This window comes from Balaenoptera ricei, chromosome 11, assembly GCF_028023285.1.
Source record: "Balaenoptera ricei isolate mBalRic1 chromosome 11, mBalRic1.hap2, whole genome shotgun sequence".
Classification (NCBI taxonomy): Eukaryota; Metazoa; Chordata; class Mammalia; order Artiodactyla; family Balaenopteridae; genus Balaenoptera; species Balaenoptera ricei.
This window is the reverse complement of record NC_082649.1, coordinates 70,444,602-70,463,133: the sequence shown is the minus strand read 5'-3', so window position 1 is coordinate 70,463,133 and position 18,532 is coordinate 70,444,602. Positions and strand designations below refer to the sequence as shown.

Sequence of the window (18,532 nt, the reverse complement as noted above, 5' to 3'; positions counted from 1 at the left end):
GCCCGCACACCGCAACGAAGACCCAACACAGCCAAAAATAAATAAATTTACAAAAAACAAACAACAACAAAAAAAACTACAGTGTCCTGGAATTTAAAAAAAAAAAAGAAAGAAAAGGAAGATGGGGGAGGAGGCAACACAGAAACAGAGGTCCACACAGTCCCGGAAGACGGACAGAGGTGGAGAAGGGGTAAATGACCTCACAGAGAAAGCAGGGTCATGAGATGTATCTAGTCCCTGCCAGAGAACCCAAGAAGCCTCAGACTTCAGAGGCACCAAATGCCAGGGAAGGGGGTGGGTAGGAGGGCATTTTTCTGGTCTGATCCCCAGGCCCCCACCTACCCACACAAGAGCCTGGAGTAGGCGTGGGTGAGACCCTTCACCAGAAATGGGGGAAGCTAGACAGGCCCACATTCAGAAAGATGGGTGACTGCCCCTCTCCAGTGCGCATCCCCCACTGGGTTCCAGGACACTGGGACCAAGAAGACACCCCAGCAGGAGACTGGAGACTTCTCTGGAGAGACAGAATAGCCCTGGAGAAAACCCTCAGGTGCTGACATCTCCCAGTTTGGTGCACTTCCCCTAAAATGCACGTCTCAGCCCAGGAGCAGAGGCCCCGAGAAAGACCACCAGCCTCTCGTGGGTACTAACAAAAGTCAACATGTACTGAGAGCTCAGCATGTGCTACACTGTCCCAGCCATCTTCCATGATAATGGTGTCATTTTTATCCCCACTTTGCAGATGAGGGACAAAGGTCCAGGGGGTGAGGTGGGTCACTCAGTGAGGAAGTGCAGTGGTGGGTAGTGTCCCAGGCATTTGGGCTCCAAAGCTGGAGCTCCCGACCTTCCACTTGGCTCAGGGAGGGTCGCGGCCCACGGCCCATAGCCTGCAAAGGTCTGGGAGCAGGATGGTCACTGGAGGGGTCCCGGGCCACTCACCACTCATGGGTGAGCAGGTCAAACTCCCCGTACAGCTGGCCCATTGTGATGGACTTGGGGTTGAGCACATAGTAGTTGACGGCCTCGTACACACCGCCGCTGATGGACGGCTGCCCTTTCAGCGATGTCATGGCAGCTGCCAGGACTCTGTAACACTGGGGAGAAGGGCCAGCTGAGAGTGAGCCTCTAAGCTCCCTGGAGAGCAGGGCTGGAGTGGGCTGTGGGTCACGGCGGGCAGGAGGGTATTCTAAAGGCCAAGGAGGCACGAGTGGGGGCCAAGACCCCTGTTGAGGCTGATCTGCCCTCAGGCCCACTGTCTGGGCACTGGGCTGCCCAGCTAGGCTCCACTTATATTAGTCTTTTTTTTTTTTAATTTTTATTTTATACTGGAGTATAGAGAACAAACTTATGGTTGCCAGGGGGAAAGGGTGGGGGGAGGGATAGATTGGGAGTTTGGAACTGACATGTACACACTGCTGTATTTAAAATAGATAACCAACAAGGACCTACTGTATAGCACAGGGAACACTTACGTTACTCTTGCCAGAGCCTGTGGGCCCAACGAGCATGAGGCCGTGCCGTACCACCGTGGTCTCATACAGCTGGATACACTTGGTCAGGAATCCTGGAAGGACATGGCAGGGAACCCAGGGATCAGAGTGGGGGCTTAGATCCTGGTTCTGCCACTAGCTTGCTGTGTGACCTGTGATGGGTTACCTCACTCCCTGCACCTCAGTTTCCTCATCTGTAAAATGGGGATGGCAGTAGTACCTACCTCATAGGTAGAGGCAGGTGAAGCCCTGAGCACAGAGCCTGGCACAGAGCAGGAATTCTCTGCTAATGGCCAGCCATTATTTCCACTGTGACTATTATTCCCTAACATCCACTTGGTTGGGTGTCCAGCTGGCACAGGCTTGCTCAGCGAGGAACTGTCACAGGCCTCGAAATCAACTTCAGCTCCAAAGCAACCACCCAGCCTACTGAGAGCACAGCCCCAGGGAAGTGCTGGCCAACATGAGGCAAAATCCCAGGGACAAGATCCAGGGTCAGGGGCTTCCCTAGTGGCACAGCGATTAAGAATCCGCCTGCCAAAGCAGGGGACACGGGTTCGAGCCCTGGCACCACAACTACTGAGCCTGTGCTCTAGAGCCCGTGAGCCACAACTACTGAGCCTGCGTGCCACAACTACTGAAGCCTGCGTGCCTAGAGCCCGTGCCCCGCAACAAGAGAAGCCACAGCAATGAGAAGCCCACGCACCCCAAAGAAGAGTAGCCCCCACTCACCACAACTAGAGAAAGCCCGCGTGCAGCAACAAAGACCCAATGCAGCCAAAAATAAATAATAAATAAATTTTAAAAAGATCCGGTGTCAGTCAGGGTCTCTGACTGACCAAGACCAGAGCTGTAGGGGCAGGTGCCTGCTGCAGTGGCAGGCCAGACCCACACAGGTAGGGAATGAGCACATCACTTTAGCCCAAGAAGAGGGGTCCAGGAGAGCTATGCAGGTCTGGGAGCCCCTGCCAAAGGGACAAGGTCCAGTTATTTGGTGCTGGCAAAGCTGCCCCAAGGCCGTGAGGGAGAGAAGAGTTTGAGGCTTCATTCAACTCGCCTGCTGGGGCCTCAGCAGGCCAGGGGGGGTGCTTAGGGCCGCATTTGTAATGAAGAACGGTGAAGGGCAGGGGTGTGGATAGGCTCACCATCTTCCCCCAACCCAGACATCAAACCCCATTCCCACCCCAAGCAGGTGAGGATGGGGCAGAGGAGAGCCTCTGTCAAGGAGTAACAAGGCCAAGGGTGTGGTCCAAGCTGTGACTGCTCCTCCACGGGGAGGAAGGGCAGCACCTGCTTCCCCACTGTGAAATAACAGGCAATCTCTGTATCGTCTCTGTTCCTGGTTCCTGATGCAGAGCTCCTCAAACCCTTGTAAATAGGGGTGCTTGGAGAACCTTCAAGTTCCAATACTTAGTCTCTGGTTCCTGACACAGAGCTCCTAACTGTGTAATTTCCCAAGTGTTAGGAACATCTTATGTTCTAATGAGGCAACTCTTGGTGGTGAACTCCTGGGAGGGGACTGGTCACCAGAAGAAGCTTGGAACTTTCAGGCCCACCCTCATTCTCCGGAGACGGGAGAGGGTCTGAAAGTGGAGTTAATAAGTGATCATGCCTGCATGATTAATCCTCAGAAAAAGATCCCAGAAATAAGGGTTTGGAGAGCTTCTGGATTGGTGAGCACATCCACGGGCTGGGAAGGTGACTCACCGCAACTCCACAGGGACAGACCTCGCCCTATGTATCTCTTCATCCCGCTGTTCATCTGTATCCTTTTTATCACATCCTTTATTATATAATAAATCAGCAAGCGTTCGTGTTTCCCTGAGTTCTTTGAGCTGTTCTAGCAAATGATCAAGCCAGAGGAGGGGGTCATGGGAACATCAGATTTGTAGCCAAATAGGACAGAGGCTGTGGGTAACCTGGGGACCCAGTACTTGCGACTAGTATCTGAAGTGGGGGCAGTCTTGTGGGACTGAGCCCGTAACCTGTGGGGTCTGTGCTAACTCTGATTAATGTCAGGATTGAATTGAATTGTAGAACACAGCTGTGTTCGAGAACTGATGAGCGTGGGGTAAAACCCCATACATCTGGTGTCAGAAGTGTTGAATGTGAGAGTGAAGGAGAGTTTTTCCCTAGACTCCCACCACCTGAAGTGTCCCAGCGGAGATAGGGGCAGAGAGCCCCAGCCTGCCACATGCCTGGCCAGGCGGGAGGGACCCTGAGGCTGGACTGCAACCTGGGGTGGCCGGACCCAGCCCTGCTCTGGCAACACAGGACGGCAGGGCCAGGGGCTCACCATCCACATCCTTGAGGTTGTTCTTCTCACAGGCCTTGCGTATGGCCTCGTCCAGGATGCCGTAGTCAGTCACCTCCTCCTTGATGGTGGGGAACAGGTCAGACACGATCCCAGAGAAAAGCTTGAGGTCCTCCTGCAGGAACTTGGGCACATTCACGTCTCGGATGGCCCGGAGGCAAATCAGCTCCTGCAGCAGAGGCCCAGGTCAGACACCCCTCTAGCTGTCCAGAGCCTCCCTAGAGCCCTACTCCCCAGGCACCTCTGGATGCAGCTCACCTCATCCATGCTGGGATTTTCTCGCTTAAGGTTCCCGGCAGCTGAGATCACAGTCTTCACAGCTCTCATCCCGAAGTCATAGTGATCCTGTCACCACCATACAGGAGGAGGGGTGGCTGAGCATTGTCCCTCTCGGGTCTTCTGTCTGGAACACTGTCTCCCACCTGACACCTGGCCGTGCCTCATCGCCTAGCTCGTAGCTGAAGTGTCACTTCCCCTGCAGGCCATCTGCACCCACCTGCATGCCCCAGCCTGGGCCAGGTGCCCCACTTTGGGCTCCTGTGGTGCCCTCTACTTCACTGCCCCAGTGGCCCGCTCCCCTTACCAGGTTACCTATCCTGCACCCCTGCTTGCCTCTTGGCCCCTGAGGGTGAGGAGTCAGCCTTGGTCATGGCTCAATCCCTGTGGTCCCAGCACAGCGCCAAGGGCAGGAGGCACTCAAGTTTTGTTCAAAAAGGGAATGAAGGAGTTTCCCATCTGTGCCACAAGCAGACTTGCCTCGATGGCCTTTGAGCTTCCTTCTAACATTCATCATATCTCTCCAGACCCACCCTTTCGGCCGTACTACCTTGGCTTTCCCCGCTTTTGCCTCTGGTTCTGTTTCTCTCCATTATATAGCAGGTGTGTTGGAAATAGTTAAACTTATCATTTTGCCTCATGGTGCCAGACCATGAAGCTACATCTGGACCTGACCCACAGACTAGCACATTTCCCAGAAATCTTGGACTTGGAGCTGGATGAAGAGACTGGGCTTGGCTTTGGGTCATCAGCACTTGGGAAGGGTTGACTGCATTTCCAGAACCATGTGGGGATAGCTGCTCTATTGAGGGGGTACATTTTTGAAAGTGGATGGTTAGAAAGAAGGGTGTGTGGAGGCGCTGGCACCTATGGTGCACTCTGTGGACAGCTGCTGTTTTTCCCAGTAACAGAATGCTCCTCTCTCTAGCCCGTGGGTTTCGGTGGGCCCCACCTGGTCAAAGGCAGTATGGTCTCCCAAGCCACAGTGATGGGTGTTCATGCATGAGCAGGTCACCTAAAGAGAGCCCATTAGGGTGACACCAGGGACTTTTTTGGAACCATTACGAAACTAAGCTGGTAGCATGTAAGCCCAGAGCTAGGGCTCATCTCTGCCACTGCCAAGGGGGAGCCTGCCTGAGACTGGAGCCAAACAGGAAAGCTCATCCGCCAGTGCTGGTGCCTATACCAACAGCATGTGCCCCTAGAACCTGGGCTCAGCTCACTGAGGGGAAGGCCCTGGTGTTGGGAGGTTCGGGTGGAGGGGGTGCTGGTTGTCCCGCTCTGGTCCCACGAGACCTAGGTGCACTTGCTCTCCAGCCTTGGATTGTGTGGCTCTTGGTCTCTTCCTGGCTGACCCTCGCTTGCACCTGAACTAGCCCAGGTGGGCATCTGTTCCTGGCTCCTGCTCCAGCTCCCCTGTGCACCACATGAGCCTGGCCAGGCTCCTGCCTACTTAGGACCTCAGTGTCCTCAGCTGAGAAGTGCGGATGTAATTCCTATCTCCTAGGGTTGCTAGGGGAAGGCAGCAGCTCTCAGACCCTGGAACCTGGTTAGGGCAGTACCTCACCTGGGAACTGAGCTGCTCGGAGGACAGCTTGAAGGTGGTCGTGATCTTCTTGGCCAGCACATTGGCCTCGTTGAAGCCAAAGGAGTAGAGGGAGATCTCAGCGATCATGGCGTAATCCGGAACCATCATGGCCACAGGCCGGAATAGTGCCTGGGGCGCATGGTATACGTGTGAATGGAGAGGCCACCTCCCCTCCCAGAGCACCACCTGCTCTCTGGACTGTCTGGTCCTCTGAAGGAAGCTCCACTGCCCTCCTCCCCCACCGATGCTTGGATCCTCCCTCCACTGCGCCTGCCATAGCTGAGGTTTATACCCCGCTATGAGTGGATCCCTCTGCCCATTAGAAACCGGTCCTTTGTGTTGACTTGAACGTGCCCCTTACCTTCTCCCAAGCCCTGAGGACAAGCCTGGGCCCTCCTCTCCATGGCTGGGGGTGGGCTTCAGGGCCCCTGGGCAGGAGGGCTGCCATGGGGAAGCACAGGCCCTGATGTCCAGCAGCTGTGTGTACTTGCATAAGTGCTTTAGCATCTCTGAGCCCAGGCCACAGCTCTGATGCTTCCCAATGCCCTGAGCAGCCTCCTGGACAAACCTAGGCCCGAACTCACCTTCAGGTTATCGGGCAGCTCCGTGCGACCAGCGTATCCTGGGTTCATGGTGATAAACACAGCACAGGATGGCACAAGTGGGATCTCGACGCCTTCAAACATGAAGCGGTCCACCTACAGGGGTAGGGAGGGGTTGGCTCACCTGCCCCATCCTCTGGATGTTCCCCCTCATCCCCTGTTGATGTCCCTATCCTGGTTATAACTGGTCAGCCTGGACTGGACCCCTGACCATGGGTTGGCTCCTCTCTCAGGATCTGGCCTAAGACCTCTGGTCCCAGTGGCTACCCGTGGCCTCCCAGGTCCCAGCTCCCGGAGGTCTTCACATATCTTCTTCCACTCCCATTTCCCAACACTGATTCTCCTTAGACCTGGGCAAGCTCAGCCCTTACTTGGACCCAGGGCCTTACTGGGGTCGGGACACCTGCCAGCCTCCCAGCTCTTATCCCCAGGAGAAGACCTCTGACCACCCTGAACAAAACTAGAAGAAGGACAAATGGCTGGCACTTTCCATAAGGGTCACGATGTGGGGAGGGACCGCTTCATCTACTGCAGCTTGGCCTAGGAGCTGTACCCAGAGTGGGGTAAGGATATGGGGCTCCCCGACTGGCTTCAGAAGTCCCCCAGAGACAGCTCTGCCCGGGTTGGGGGGACTGCCCAGTCCCCTGTGAGATGAGAGAGGCTGGGCTTAGGGCAGGCCTGAGCACCTGGCTTCTCACCCCACCAGTGTTGGGGGGCTGCAAGGCGGCATGGGCGGGACGGGTATAGTTGAAGGGAAAACGTGGTCAGTTGCGGGAGGCGTGGACGGGGGTGGCCCCCGGGAGGCTCACCCGCTGTTGCTGCGCCTTCTGGATGGTGGTGATCTGCTGCGCCACCACAGACAGCACCTCGATATCGATGCGATTGAACTCATCGAAGCAGGCCCAGGCCCCAGCACTGAGGGGAGAATGTTGAGGGGAGATATGAGTTCAGAGCCCCCTGGCACCTCCAAGGGCCCCCGCTGACTCTGCTGGGGAGGAAGCCCTCAGTGGTGCTCTCCGTCAGCTCAGCCACAATCCCACTGCTCACCACCCCGTCCCCGTGGCCGCCAGTGGCCGCCAGGGGCCGAGCCTTTGACATCTGTTATCCCATCCCCTCCCCTCCACCATCCCGTGAGGCTCCTCTCGGCAATGTCCCGGGAGAGCTCAGCCTTCTTGCCCTGTCTGTGCCACCTGCACACCCAGCCTTACCTGGCCAGGCCCTTGAAGAACTTGCCCATGGCCATGACGTCGAGCTGGTCGGAGCAGTTGAACACAACGGTCTGGATGGCCAAGGCCTTGCCCAGGTCTTTTGTGGTCTCAGTTTTCCCTGTGCCAGCTGGGCCAGCTGGGGCACCCCCAAACTTGAGGTGCAGGGCCCCAGTCAGGGTCAGGTAGCACCTGCGGAAGTGAGAGGAGATGGGTGTGGGCCGTGCGCCTTCCTCAGGAGTCCCACAGACACGAGGAGAGAGAGCCCCCATCCCCCACCGTCTTGGGCCCTGTGGAGGGGCAGCTCCTGCTCCTCCCCATTCTCAGGGCCCCAGGCGGGCCCAGCCCTGGCTGCCAGGGTCAGGATTGGAGCCCTTGGCCACCTGACCAGTGCTCCCCCACCCCATGGCCCTGCAGCGCTTGGCTCAGGGACCTGCCAGGATGGCTGACCTGTGGCCACTCTTCCCTTCCTTTCCTCAAAACCCAATTTGAAAATCCAGCTGCTACTAAATACAGGCAGCCAGAGGAAATGACTGATTGCTTTAGAAGTGTTCACTTTGTAAAGGGACTTGCCCGTTGTTTCTCTCAAGATCAATGCCTCTCTTGTGTTGAAAGGAGGATCTGACTGATAAAATCAATAAAGCCCACACCCATTAGATGCTTACTGAGCACCACACAGGTGCTAAGAGCTTTACACATCAGCTCACGAAACTCTCATAACCACCCTGAGGAAGCTGCAGAGGAAACTGAGGCATAGGGGGCGTTGAGCCACCTGCCCAAGGTCGCCCAGCCCATGACGGGCAGAGCCGGTTTTAAACCCGAAAGCTGAGCTCCTAACCTTTGATGGACTGACTGCGCCTTGTGGGCCCTGGACTCCTGGGCCAGTCAGAACTGGAGGGAGGGGCCCAGTGTGGGAGGGTACGTGGGGAGGGGGGCACTCACCTGTCTGTGAGGGGCGTGATCACCAGCCTCCCACTGTTGCCTAGGTACTCGTAGCCATAGATGAACTTGGCATTCACAGCCCGGATGTACAGGTTGTTATTCATCCAGTAGTACCTGGCTTTGCAGGGAGATAGGTTCCCAGGCCATGTGGACCACGGGCCATTGGGCAGGGTATGTGGTAGGGGAGAGGCGTTTCTTTTGAGGAGTGAGGGCATCTAGGCGCCCAACTTGCCCCAGGGCCCCGAGGGCAGGGACCACCCTATTGTAGTTGACTCTCCACATCCCCTGACCCCTCCTGCTGCTGCTCTGGCCCTGGACGTGGCCACACTGCCTGCCTCCTCACCTCAGCTGTGAGATCCACTCGAAGTCATTCACACTGACCACGTTCTCCTGGATCAGCTTGTTCACCACATCCTTGGCATGGACCTCGATGACGATTAGCGCTGACAGCACGGCTCGCTGCATGGGGGACAGCTTCCCCCGCACCAATGCCACCAGGTCATTGAGCTGCAGGAGCCGGGGGACACCATCAGGAATGGGCAGGGCCACGCTGCGGGCAGGCTTCCCCTCCCTTGTTCAGAGGGTGGGCTTCTGCCAGGAACAACCCCTCTATTCTGGGGGCTTCTAATGGTCTGGGATGGGTGGGGTGCAGTGACCAGGCAGGGTGAGGGCAGGCAGGGCACTGGTCACATGGGAAGTCTGGCAGGGAAGTGATAAAAACAGAGGCACATGCATGGCATCTGCCTCCCTGCAGCGTATGGTGTCAAGGGCCAGGTGAGGTGGTGGGGCCTGGCGAGGAGCTCGAGGAAGGAGTGTGGTGAGGAGCCGGTGCACAGAGTGAGCGCAGGCTGTGGGGTAGCCCAGGAGGGCTCCAGGAGGAGGCTCCCACTGTGACCTTTGGGAGAGGGGCATCTGCCTGTCCTCAGAGCTCCCCTCAGAGCCCCCATCTCTCTCACTTGTGGCTGGTCATGAGACACTCATTTCAAGGGTGTCTGACTTTCTACTCTGGCTCCAACCACAGGCCTCTTCCAGGATCAGCACACAACAAAGCTCCTGGAGGGGCTGGGCTCTCCCAGGGTGTGGGGTGTTTGTGGAGAACAGATGGTGACCCCCTTGAGTCCCACCTGCCGGGCGAGCTGGGGGAACAGCTGGGTACTGAGGTTGCTGGCCTCCAGAGCCTCTTCCACCTCCATGGTCCAGTAGGTCTGGCACCCGGCGATGGTCACCTGGCCAGGCCAGTTCAGAACCCACTGAGTCCTGAGCATCTGGGACGATAACACAGACGGGACTGACCCAGGAAGCTGCCAGCCCTGACCCTGCACACTGTTTTTCCCTTAAATGTCATCTGTGCTTCTGGTCTCAGGTTGTTAATTCCACCTCGAAAGCAGAGAAGCCATTAAGCTCTGGGCCCCTCGGGGCTGGGCAGAGTCATTACTTCCTCTGCAGAGGAGACCTGGAAGCAGAGGGGTGGGAGCCCAGGACGGGGGAACACACAGTCCTGGGTTCAAATCCTGACTGCCACCTATGAATCACATGCCCTTTGGGCAGGAAACACCTCTTGGCTACTTTGTAGGATAAGGCTTAACCCCCAGGCTAGCTGCTGATTGTGGGGCTGAGAGAGGTAATGGGGGTGAAGTCCCATCCCAGGGCCTGGCACACAGTGAGTGCATGAAACATAACAACAGCAACTGATTATCACTAGGAGCCAGTCTCACTTTTCAGAGGGTGTTTTCAGATTCCTCCCTGAGTGGGCCCCAAGAACCCTTTGCCCCCACAGACACTCTGGCTGACTGAGAGCAGCAGCAGCCAAGGCTGTAGTCTGAGGATGAGGTAGACAGGTAGCCCAGCCCCCGTGATAGAGGAGAGGCACTGAGAAAGGAGCAAACGGAAGAACGAGTAGGTTGGGAGGCTGCGCTGGGAGGGGAGGCACGGCTCACTGTGGGGTAGGCCTTGATGGCTCTCTCGATGATGTCCCGCACACTGGCCTTCATGCTGTGTTCCACCTCCCGCAGCCAGTCCTCCACGTTGCTGGACGGGTAGATGGAGAAGGACAACTGCACCTCCTCACCCTCTGCCGAGTACATATGTGTGATCTCCAGGTCCTCCTGGAACAGCAGCTGAGGGCAGGGGGCAGTTAAGAGTGGGGTTACCCTCAGTGTGCCCAGAAGCCCTGGCCACCAGAGTCCCAGTGCTGACCCCGCCTGTGCCCTCCACCTTCAGAAGGTGGCATTCACGTTTGGAAGAGAGCTCCACCTTGGCTGGGCCTTCCCTGACTGCTTGTGGGCAAGATGGGACTGCCTTGTCCCCAGCTGTGGCCCAGCCTACTTGGGGAAGGAGGCTAAGCCTGCCCTGCGTGTCCCCCTCCTGTGCAGGCCTGTGTGGCCTCCCTCGTAGATGAAGATGAGGGCAAGGAGAGTCAGGAGCCTCTGGCCTCATGGGTTTCTCAGCCTAGCCAGAACCTCAGTGTATGGCAGGGGCCAGGGATCCCCTGGGTGAGCTGGGAGCAAGGGTCCCCCAACCCTGAGCCAAGGGCTCTGCAGCTGACCTTCCTCCCACAGGCCCCAGGTATGTCTCTGAGAGCCAGGAATCTCACTTGCCACCTCATTTCCTGCTAAAGAGACTTGAGGTGAGAGAAGAGGTGTGCTCCCTGGGAAGGTGCCCCAGTGCTCCTGGCCCTGAGCCCTTGGCCCAGTTACCCACCTGGGCGATGTTCTCAAAGCACTTGCGCAGGTGGGGCTGCACAGCTGTGGGGTCCTTCGTCTGGGACAAGATCTCGAGTAGCTCATCGTCAGACAGGAAGTAGAATCTGCCAGGGGAACAGGGGTGAGGGAGTGGGTCAGGCAGCCCCTGGGTCCCAGCTGCCCCAGTACCACTGACATCCCTGCACCCCAGCCTGGAGGGGCACTGGGGCCCCAGGCTCATGGGCAGGCACTGACAGAGTGGGCATGGGCCGGTGGTGCTCACCTGGGGAAGGCGCTCCTCTTGGTCTCCAAGTACTTGCTGAGGCCCTTCTGCACCATGTCCAGCAGCTTGTTGCAGTCCCGCAGGCTGTCCAGCAGCCTCTGGTCAGAGCACACATTGATCACCTGGATGGCCCGTGTCAGAGAGAAACTGGAAGTAAGAGCGGTCTGACTGGGAAGCAGCAAGGTGGGCTCAGAGAGGACCCATGCCTGCCACGTAGAGACCCTCAGTGGGGCCCGGGAGTAGATGGGGGAAGGAAAATCGTCCCGAGCCAGGGGCTGCCTCCATCACCCCTGTCAGCCCCACAGAAAAGAAGTCTATTATCGAAAAAAATAGGGTTAACCAAAGCCAAGTAATCTGATTTGCTGTAGGACTTGTCAGGGTCTTTAAAAATATTAATGTGGACTGCAAATCTCCAAGAGGAAAACCATCAACTGTTGTGTTTCTGAGGAATGTCTCTCAAGACTGGGGAGCCCACCCAGGGGGACACAGGCCAAGACCAAAGCCTTGGACTTGTCCTCCAGTCTTTCTTGTTCAGTGACAGACAAGACCAGGAGGCTCCCCGGTGGTCCCAGCTGCCCCCTCCCATCCCCGTGTGAGCTCGCCTCCCGGTTCTCGTAGGCATTCTTCATGATCTTCCTCCAGATCCGCTCCATGGTCTGGTAGCGCTTGCTCTCTACCGGCAACTGCCGGTTGATGTCCTCAGAGCTGAAGATGGGCTCCAGGTAGAGCCAAGCCCGCTGACAGTTCAGCCACTCCTCTAGCACCTCCTGGACAGGGCATGGACTGTCAGGGCCTGGGGTCCAAGTTGGGTCCTGTCCCCCATGACCTAGACATTCTATCCCACTAGAGTTCTAGGCAGAGCACTGGGCACCAGAGCCAGTGTCCACGGGGCAATTTCTAGATGGCGCTGTCAGCCACGGTACTCCAGGGAACAAAGAGGCTGCATGGATGTCTGCCCTCCAAAGAAACCGCAAATCCCCCACAGGATGCCCAATCCTCCAACAGAGCCAGGGGAGCCACTCTTCCTATGAGAGAACCACACCCCAACCAGCAAACCCTAAAGTAACAAGGAAAGAGCCCAGTGCATGGAAGACCAAACCAGTCTCCTCTCCTGGGAGGACTTTGGGTCTATGACCCCTGGATTCTTTGAGGTGTACTGGGACTTGAGCTTGAGATCCCCTAAAATGCTCTGTGAAACATCAGTCCAAGAGTGAGACCTCTTCAAGCCACTTTCCCCTCTGCCTCCAGATTCCCCTTTCCAAATTTATCTCTTGCCATTTCCTATCAGTGCAAACCCATTCATTCATTTGTTCATTCTCTTCTTCATGAGACGTGTGCTGTGGCCAGCCTGTGTCAGGCCCAGGTCAGGTCCATGTGGGCTCCAGAGGAAACAGAGGAGGGTGTGGTCCCTGCCCTTGAGGAGCCCACCGTCCTCTAAACGGCCAGTTCTGAATCACCAAGGGCCCAGTGTGTGTGATGGGTTCTGTAAGAGGTACCGACCAAGGGCCTCGATGGGACTACCTTGCAGGCAGGTGTGGGGGAATCAGTGAGGGCTGCTCGATGCTGAGCCCTGGAGGAGATGGAACTCCAGGTAGAGAGGACAGTGTGAGCAAAGGACGGAGACCCAGGGACAATGCTGATGAGCTCAGGCCTCTCTGGGTGACCCGAGGAACATACAGGCAAGCCCTCCTCGCTCAGCTTCTGGCCTTCACTGGAAGTTTCTGAACAGCTCCCACAGAGGGGCTGTCAATCATACCAGTAGGCCTGGCCCTGGCACTGACCTCAGGGCTCTGCAGATAGTGCCGGCCACTGGCCTTGAGAGCCCCAAAGAGCAGCAGTCCCTAGTGCCCTGGCTCTCTTACCGTGAGCCAGCTCCAGTGAGAAGCTGTGAGTGAGCAGCTCAGGGCCGAGTAGAAGGGGACTCTGAGGAGCCTCAGGGCCTTGTGGTGTCCAGCCCAGAAAGTCCTGAGACTGGAGGTCCTAGCTGTCCCAAGCCTAGGCAGCACTTTGGGGGTCTGCTGGCAGCTCTCACGCCCCTCCTCAGCTGCAGCTTTGGACCAAACACTGGCCCCACCCACACGTTCTGAATTGCCTCCTCCAGCAGCCGAACCTGAGATGGAGAGCCCCATTCTAGTCCTCCTCCTCTTTGTGAGAGGCCTGTCAGAGAGCCAGGAGCTGTGCAAACCTCAGCAAGGCACTCCACCGCTTCCAAACCCACCCAGACACCATAAAGAGCAGCCTTGGGACAGGGTGCTGCGAGGGTGGGGGGATGGGGGGAGGGGAGGACAGGAAGGGCCCACCTGGGTCAGCTTCAGCTTGTTCTCCCAGGAGTTGATGCGTTGCTCGAAGGGCTTCTTGTAGGGCGAGAAGGTCATGCTCTGGGTCATGACGATGTGGTCATCAAGCAGTTGAGAGGCCTCATCTGGGCTCTTGAGGATGTGGGTCTCTGTCTCCTTGTAGGGCATCACGTTGAACAGGATGGTGGACCACTCCTTCTCCATCTTGTCCAGTGCCTGGAGTAGGGACGAGTCAAGGCTGGTCCCGGGGAAAGAGCTGGCCCACACTGAGCAGCACTGGGCAGGGAAGGGCAGGTTCTACCCGGCCATGATCTTCCCTCAGGCCCCCTCAGCAAACTCTCAGCTTGTCTGGTCAACAAATCCCCCATGGACCCTCATCGGAATCCAAGGCTGACTCGCTCTCACATGTGGTGTATGTATACAACATGCATGTACAAGCATGTTGGGAGGCAGCTAAGGCACTGGTTAGGAGCTCTGGTCCCAGTTCCAGCCCTTATTGGCTATGCCACCTTGGCCAATTGCTGAACCTCTCTGAGCCTTAATTTGCTCATCTGTTAAATGAGGTAATGCCATCAGCACCTTCCTGAGAGAGGAATAACTTAAGAGGAACAACTGAGTAATAATAGGGATGGTAGACACCATGCCAAGCACTTCATATGCATTATTAACGCACTTAATAGGATGCACCTCAACCTCTGGGCCTGGTGAATGACCCCAGGGATGGGGCCCAGTACTGTCACCTTCCCACACCATTGGGCAGCATGTGGGTGGGGCAGGGTGGGCCTGCTGGTGGCGGCCCACCTGCTCGATGGCATACTCCTTGCCAGCCACCTCGGCCACCTTGCTGATGCTCTCAGTGTGGTCCTGCAGGTTCATCTCAAGGCAGCGGGTGAAGGTCAGGTTGGCCTTGGGCCTGACATTAATGTTGATCTCATTGGACAGCATGTCCCAGTGCCGGGTCCTCATGCCAGGGTTGCGCAGTCCTTGGATCAGCGGGATGTACGGCTTGAACTCCTCAATGCGGGCCTGGATGTCTAAGGCCACATCCTGGCAGGCTGCCGGGCAGGGCAGGCAGGGGTGAGAGGCAGCTGGCACAGGCAGGGAAGGAGGGGACGGGCTGGCTGGGCTGCCTACCTGGGATGTCCTTGAACTGCTTCACGCATTTGTGCATGGTCTTGAACGACTCGATGACGTTCTTCTCCAGCTGCTCTGCGTCGATGGCTGACAGGGGGTCGTTCATCCAGCTCTCCGACCAGCGCAGCCAGTCGGAGGCTGTGGTCCAGAGGTCCAGGTAGGGCTGGAACTCCTTCACCATCCTGGAGAGCTTGTCATACTGCAGGGGCAGAAAAGCTGGGGCTGTGTCGGGGTGCTCCCCAGTCTCTCTCCACGCTGCTCCTTCTGGGGCCCCTCCTTGCTCCTGGCTGCTGTCCCTGATCCTGTCCCCATGGACTCAGGCCTGGCCTCCCTTCTTCCTTCCCCCCATGGGCTCTGGGCTCTGAGTGGCTGAGCAAGGCCTGCACTGAGCCTCCAGCCTCCTGCTTGGGTCCAGGCAGCCTCCTCGCCCTGGGGGCCGGGAGACGAAGGTAAGCTCTTCTCTGCAGCCTGCTCAGTCCTGCCCCCCCCCAAATGCCAGGGCCCTGCCACCTGGCAGCTGGCTCCAGACGTGGCCGCAAATGCCACGGGCTCCTCCTCGAGCCCTTCTCAGGGCTGGGGGGCAGTGTGCCCAGAGGAGGCCTACGTTGGTGATGGGCAAGCCAAAGATGCGCTCGCGGTTGTTGTAGAGCATCGCCAGCTGCTGGCAGTCCTTCAGCTGCTTCTTGACCCGCCGCACCTCGTTGGCAATCTCATGCGCTCGCACAATCTCCACGTGGGTGGAGAAGCCAGCTACCACCAGCTGCAGGCCAAGGAGCAAGGGATCAGAGGCCTCTGTGGGCCCACCTATGCCCACGCATCCCCGCGCACACCCAGGGAAATTGAGGTCCCCAGAGCATCAACATCTCCCAGTTCTGAGGGGACTTTCTCCTGCAGTGAGCGGTTCCTGGCCCATCACAGGCAGCTGACCACCCCAAGGTAACACAGCAAGGTCAGATGGAGACCCAGTGCCCATGAGGACACAACAGAGGGGTTGGGGCTCTTTGCTACTCCAAAATTTCCTGGAACTTGCTGCCCAGGCACCTCTCTGACCTTTCAGTTCACTCTTTTAGCCACTTGTTCACTCACCCAGCAAACATTGACACAGCACCTCCTGACTGCAAGGGGCAAGGCCTGGCCCTGGAGAGGTGTGTGTGTGTGTGTGTGTGTGTGTGTGTGTGTGTGTGTTCTCAACCCAGCCCCACCTGCAGCCCTTCCAGCTTCTCCTGGAAGTTGTTCTGATCCATGATCTGGATTTTGCGGAACTTCTCCTCATCTTCCATGTGTTGCTGCCGTACCATCTCTATCTGCCCGAGGATCTTAGCAGGCCAGTTGCTGGCAGCCCATCTGGATGGGGCAGGGGTGGGTTATGGGGGGGAATGTCACACTGAAATCATGGGGTGTGCAGGCCAGGGTGAAGGGGAGAATGGGGGATCCAGGCGGCAGCTGGAGCAGCCGAGGCTGGGCAACCGGGAGGTAGAAGTGAGCCTGGAGGCAGCCACTGCCACCACTGAAGTGTGGGGCTGCCTGGCAGGGAAAGCAGTCCCCGCTCTGGGATCGTGGGCAGCTTCCAGGGAGATGCACACCCAATGTGCCCAGTGCAGTGACAGGACAAGAAGGGAATGGTGTCCAAAATGAGAGAAGCGATCCTGAGTTCCCCAGGTCTGTAAGGGGCCTCAGCTCAGATGAGGCAAAGTGACAGCCTCTAGCCTGCATTTCCTTGGTGACCAGACAGGGCCACCAGACCAGCTTCCTTCATATCAACTCCCTCTGCCTGGCTGACCTGGTGGCCCTGTGGGCTTCAGAGATTCTGCTTGCAGTTGGCCTTGGGCTGCAGATCCTGGAGGAGGCCACCCTGAGCACCAGGATGTCCCATAAAGCAGGTGACTTAGGGTTCCTGGGTAGGGTGCCCAGGAGACAGTGCCAGTCTCTCCCAGACCCTGGCAACCTGGAGCCAGCCCTAGGCCATACGACAGGCTGGGCAAGGGGTCTCTTGGCCTCAGTAAGGCAGTCCCAATCTGAGGCTATTTCCTATGAGGCTCTCGAGCTGGGTGGGGACAAGTGCTCCTCCCCAGGGACTGCCCACCAGGCTGGGCTTTGCCTTCTCGCCATGCTCCCAAGGACCCCCAAGGGCCTCAACCACAAACAAGGGGATCCCAGGCCCAGTGAACATGTGTGTGTCAGGCCAATGACGGGATAGAGAATGGAGACAGGGTGGGGGGCAGCAGGGTCCCTAGACCAAGAGGGCCAAATGATTTCCTTCTGCCCCACTGGCCGCGTGGCCCTGGCCCGTGTGGAGCCGTGTGACCGCACAGCCTGCAGCCGCCATGGCTCAGCACCTCCTCCCCCACCTCCTGCTATCCACCACCTGCCTGGAGTGGGGACCGACCTCACACTCACTTGTCATTGAAGTCATCTGTGCTGAGGTTGTAAAAGAACTCGTCCATGACTTGGTAGTCGTCCATGACCTTCACAATCCGATCCTGCGTGTATAGGCATTGATGAGAACTATGTGTACCTGGGAGGTGGGAGGGTAACTGGGACCAGGCTCCCCAGAGTGGCTGGGTGTTAGGGAGAGGCTGCCCTCTTCCAGAGAGGGGAGGCCTGGGGTGGTGGAGGAGGTGCAGGCATTGGGCTCAGGGCTCCAAGGGCCTGGGCCACCACACCTCCAAACTCCAGCCCTCCACTCATGCCCTCCTGACCTCCCAAACAGCATAGCTCTGAATCTGCACCGTGCACCCAGCCTCATAACCCTCCAAGCCCACCTGTCCTCTGTGTGTCTACCTCACTCCCAGCCTCCCGGCTCCTGCTCTCCCAGCCCCTGCCTGTCCCCAGCCCCTAGCCCCCCGTGTACCCGCCTCACCTCCAGCCCCACCAGCTTCTCGGGGATGCCCTTCATCCACTCACGAAGCTCAGCCAGCTCCTCAATGCTGTTGGGCTTCTCGTAGATCTTGCGGCTGATGCTGCGGAACTCTTCACAGATCTGGCAGGAGGGGGAGGGCGCTGGGGAGGCCGTGTGCCCCTCCCTTGCCTGCCCAGGGGCCTGCTCCTCCTTCTTGGTCCCAGTATCTCCCAACAGGGAACTGCCCCCACCCCACCACATCCTTCCAAAAAGAGGTGCTCCCTTCCAGCGCACTGGGGAGCTGACGGTTACCCAGTGCGTTTCCCCATCCCCAGCCGCCTGCACCTGCACACCCTCAGCTCTGCGAAATGATCCATCTCAGGGTGTTCTTTGTGAGGGGTTTCCAGCTCTTTACAAGTCCAGGGGAAAAGATAGCAGCCCCCACTTCCTGGGACCTCCCATATGACCCCAGGCAGGGTCAAGGCAGGGTGACTTCCAGATCCTTCCATTGGCCTGGATGTCTGCAGACACCCCTGAGCCTCACTCATGGGAGTTCGCTACGTATGCACGGTGTGTGTGCTGGTGCAGTCTCTGGGGCCGGGCAGGTGGGCACCTACATCATCCACCTCCTTGTGCAGGTTCTTAGCCAGGATGTCCAGCATGGAAGTGGCCAGGGCCTTGCACTTCTTGGACAGGCTCTGTTTGACGTTGTCGACGTTGACGTAGAAGGGCCCGATGATGATGATGCTGGGCAACGAGCTGTCCAGGATCTCTTTCTCCTGCAGGTGGGTGAGCACCACCTCCCGCACCTCCTCGGCCGACGGGCACTGCGTCTGGAAGGCCCTGTGGACAACGGGCACCCACGAGGGGCAGAGGGTGGT

General features: G+C 57.8%; 1 protein-coding gene across 1 annotated transcript in view; it reads right to left on the bottom strand.

Moving 5' to 3' along the window:
• The window catches only part of DNAH1 (dynein axonemal heavy chain 1), an 85,027-nt gene that overhangs the window by 28,006 nt on the left and 38,489 nt on the right, over positions 1 to 18,532 (bottom strand). Inside the window, exons 14-36 of the mRNA XM_059939830.1 lie at positions 18,269 to 18,494; positions 17,673 to 17,792; positions 17,210 to 17,292; positions 16,015 to 16,156; positions 15,417 to 15,572; positions 14,813 to 15,011; positions 14,480 to 14,733; positions 13,682 to 13,894; positions 11,984 to 12,148; positions 11,382 to 11,503; positions 11,118 to 11,223; positions 10,355 to 10,534; positions 9,542 to 9,682; positions 8,761 to 8,924; positions 8,418 to 8,531; positions 7,479 to 7,667; positions 7,080 to 7,185; positions 6,253 to 6,366; positions 5,648 to 5,797; positions 4,063 to 4,149; positions 3,787 to 3,973; positions 1,473 to 1,564; positions 940 to 1,094 (exon numbers count right to left, since the gene is read on the bottom strand). Of these exons, the coding sequence (XP_059795813.1) occupies positions 940 to 1,094; positions 1,473 to 1,564; positions 3,787 to 3,973; positions 4,063 to 4,149; positions 5,648 to 5,797; positions 6,253 to 6,366; positions 7,080 to 7,185; positions 7,479 to 7,667; positions 8,418 to 8,531; positions 8,761 to 8,924; positions 9,542 to 9,682; positions 10,355 to 10,534; positions 11,118 to 11,223; positions 11,382 to 11,503; positions 11,984 to 12,148; positions 13,682 to 13,894; positions 14,480 to 14,733; positions 14,813 to 15,011; positions 15,417 to 15,572; positions 16,015 to 16,156; positions 17,210 to 17,292; positions 17,673 to 17,792; positions 18,269 to 18,494 (3,465 nt within the window). The remainder of the gene's footprint in view (positions 1 to 939; positions 1,095 to 1,472; positions 1,565 to 3,786; positions 3,974 to 4,062; positions 4,150 to 5,647; positions 5,798 to 6,252; positions 6,367 to 7,079; positions 7,186 to 7,478; positions 7,668 to 8,417; positions 8,532 to 8,760; positions 8,925 to 9,541; positions 9,683 to 10,354; positions 10,535 to 11,117; positions 11,224 to 11,381; positions 11,504 to 11,983; positions 12,149 to 13,681; positions 13,895 to 14,479; positions 14,734 to 14,812; positions 15,012 to 15,416; positions 15,573 to 16,014; positions 16,157 to 17,209; positions 17,293 to 17,672; positions 17,793 to 18,268; positions 18,495 to 18,532) is intronic.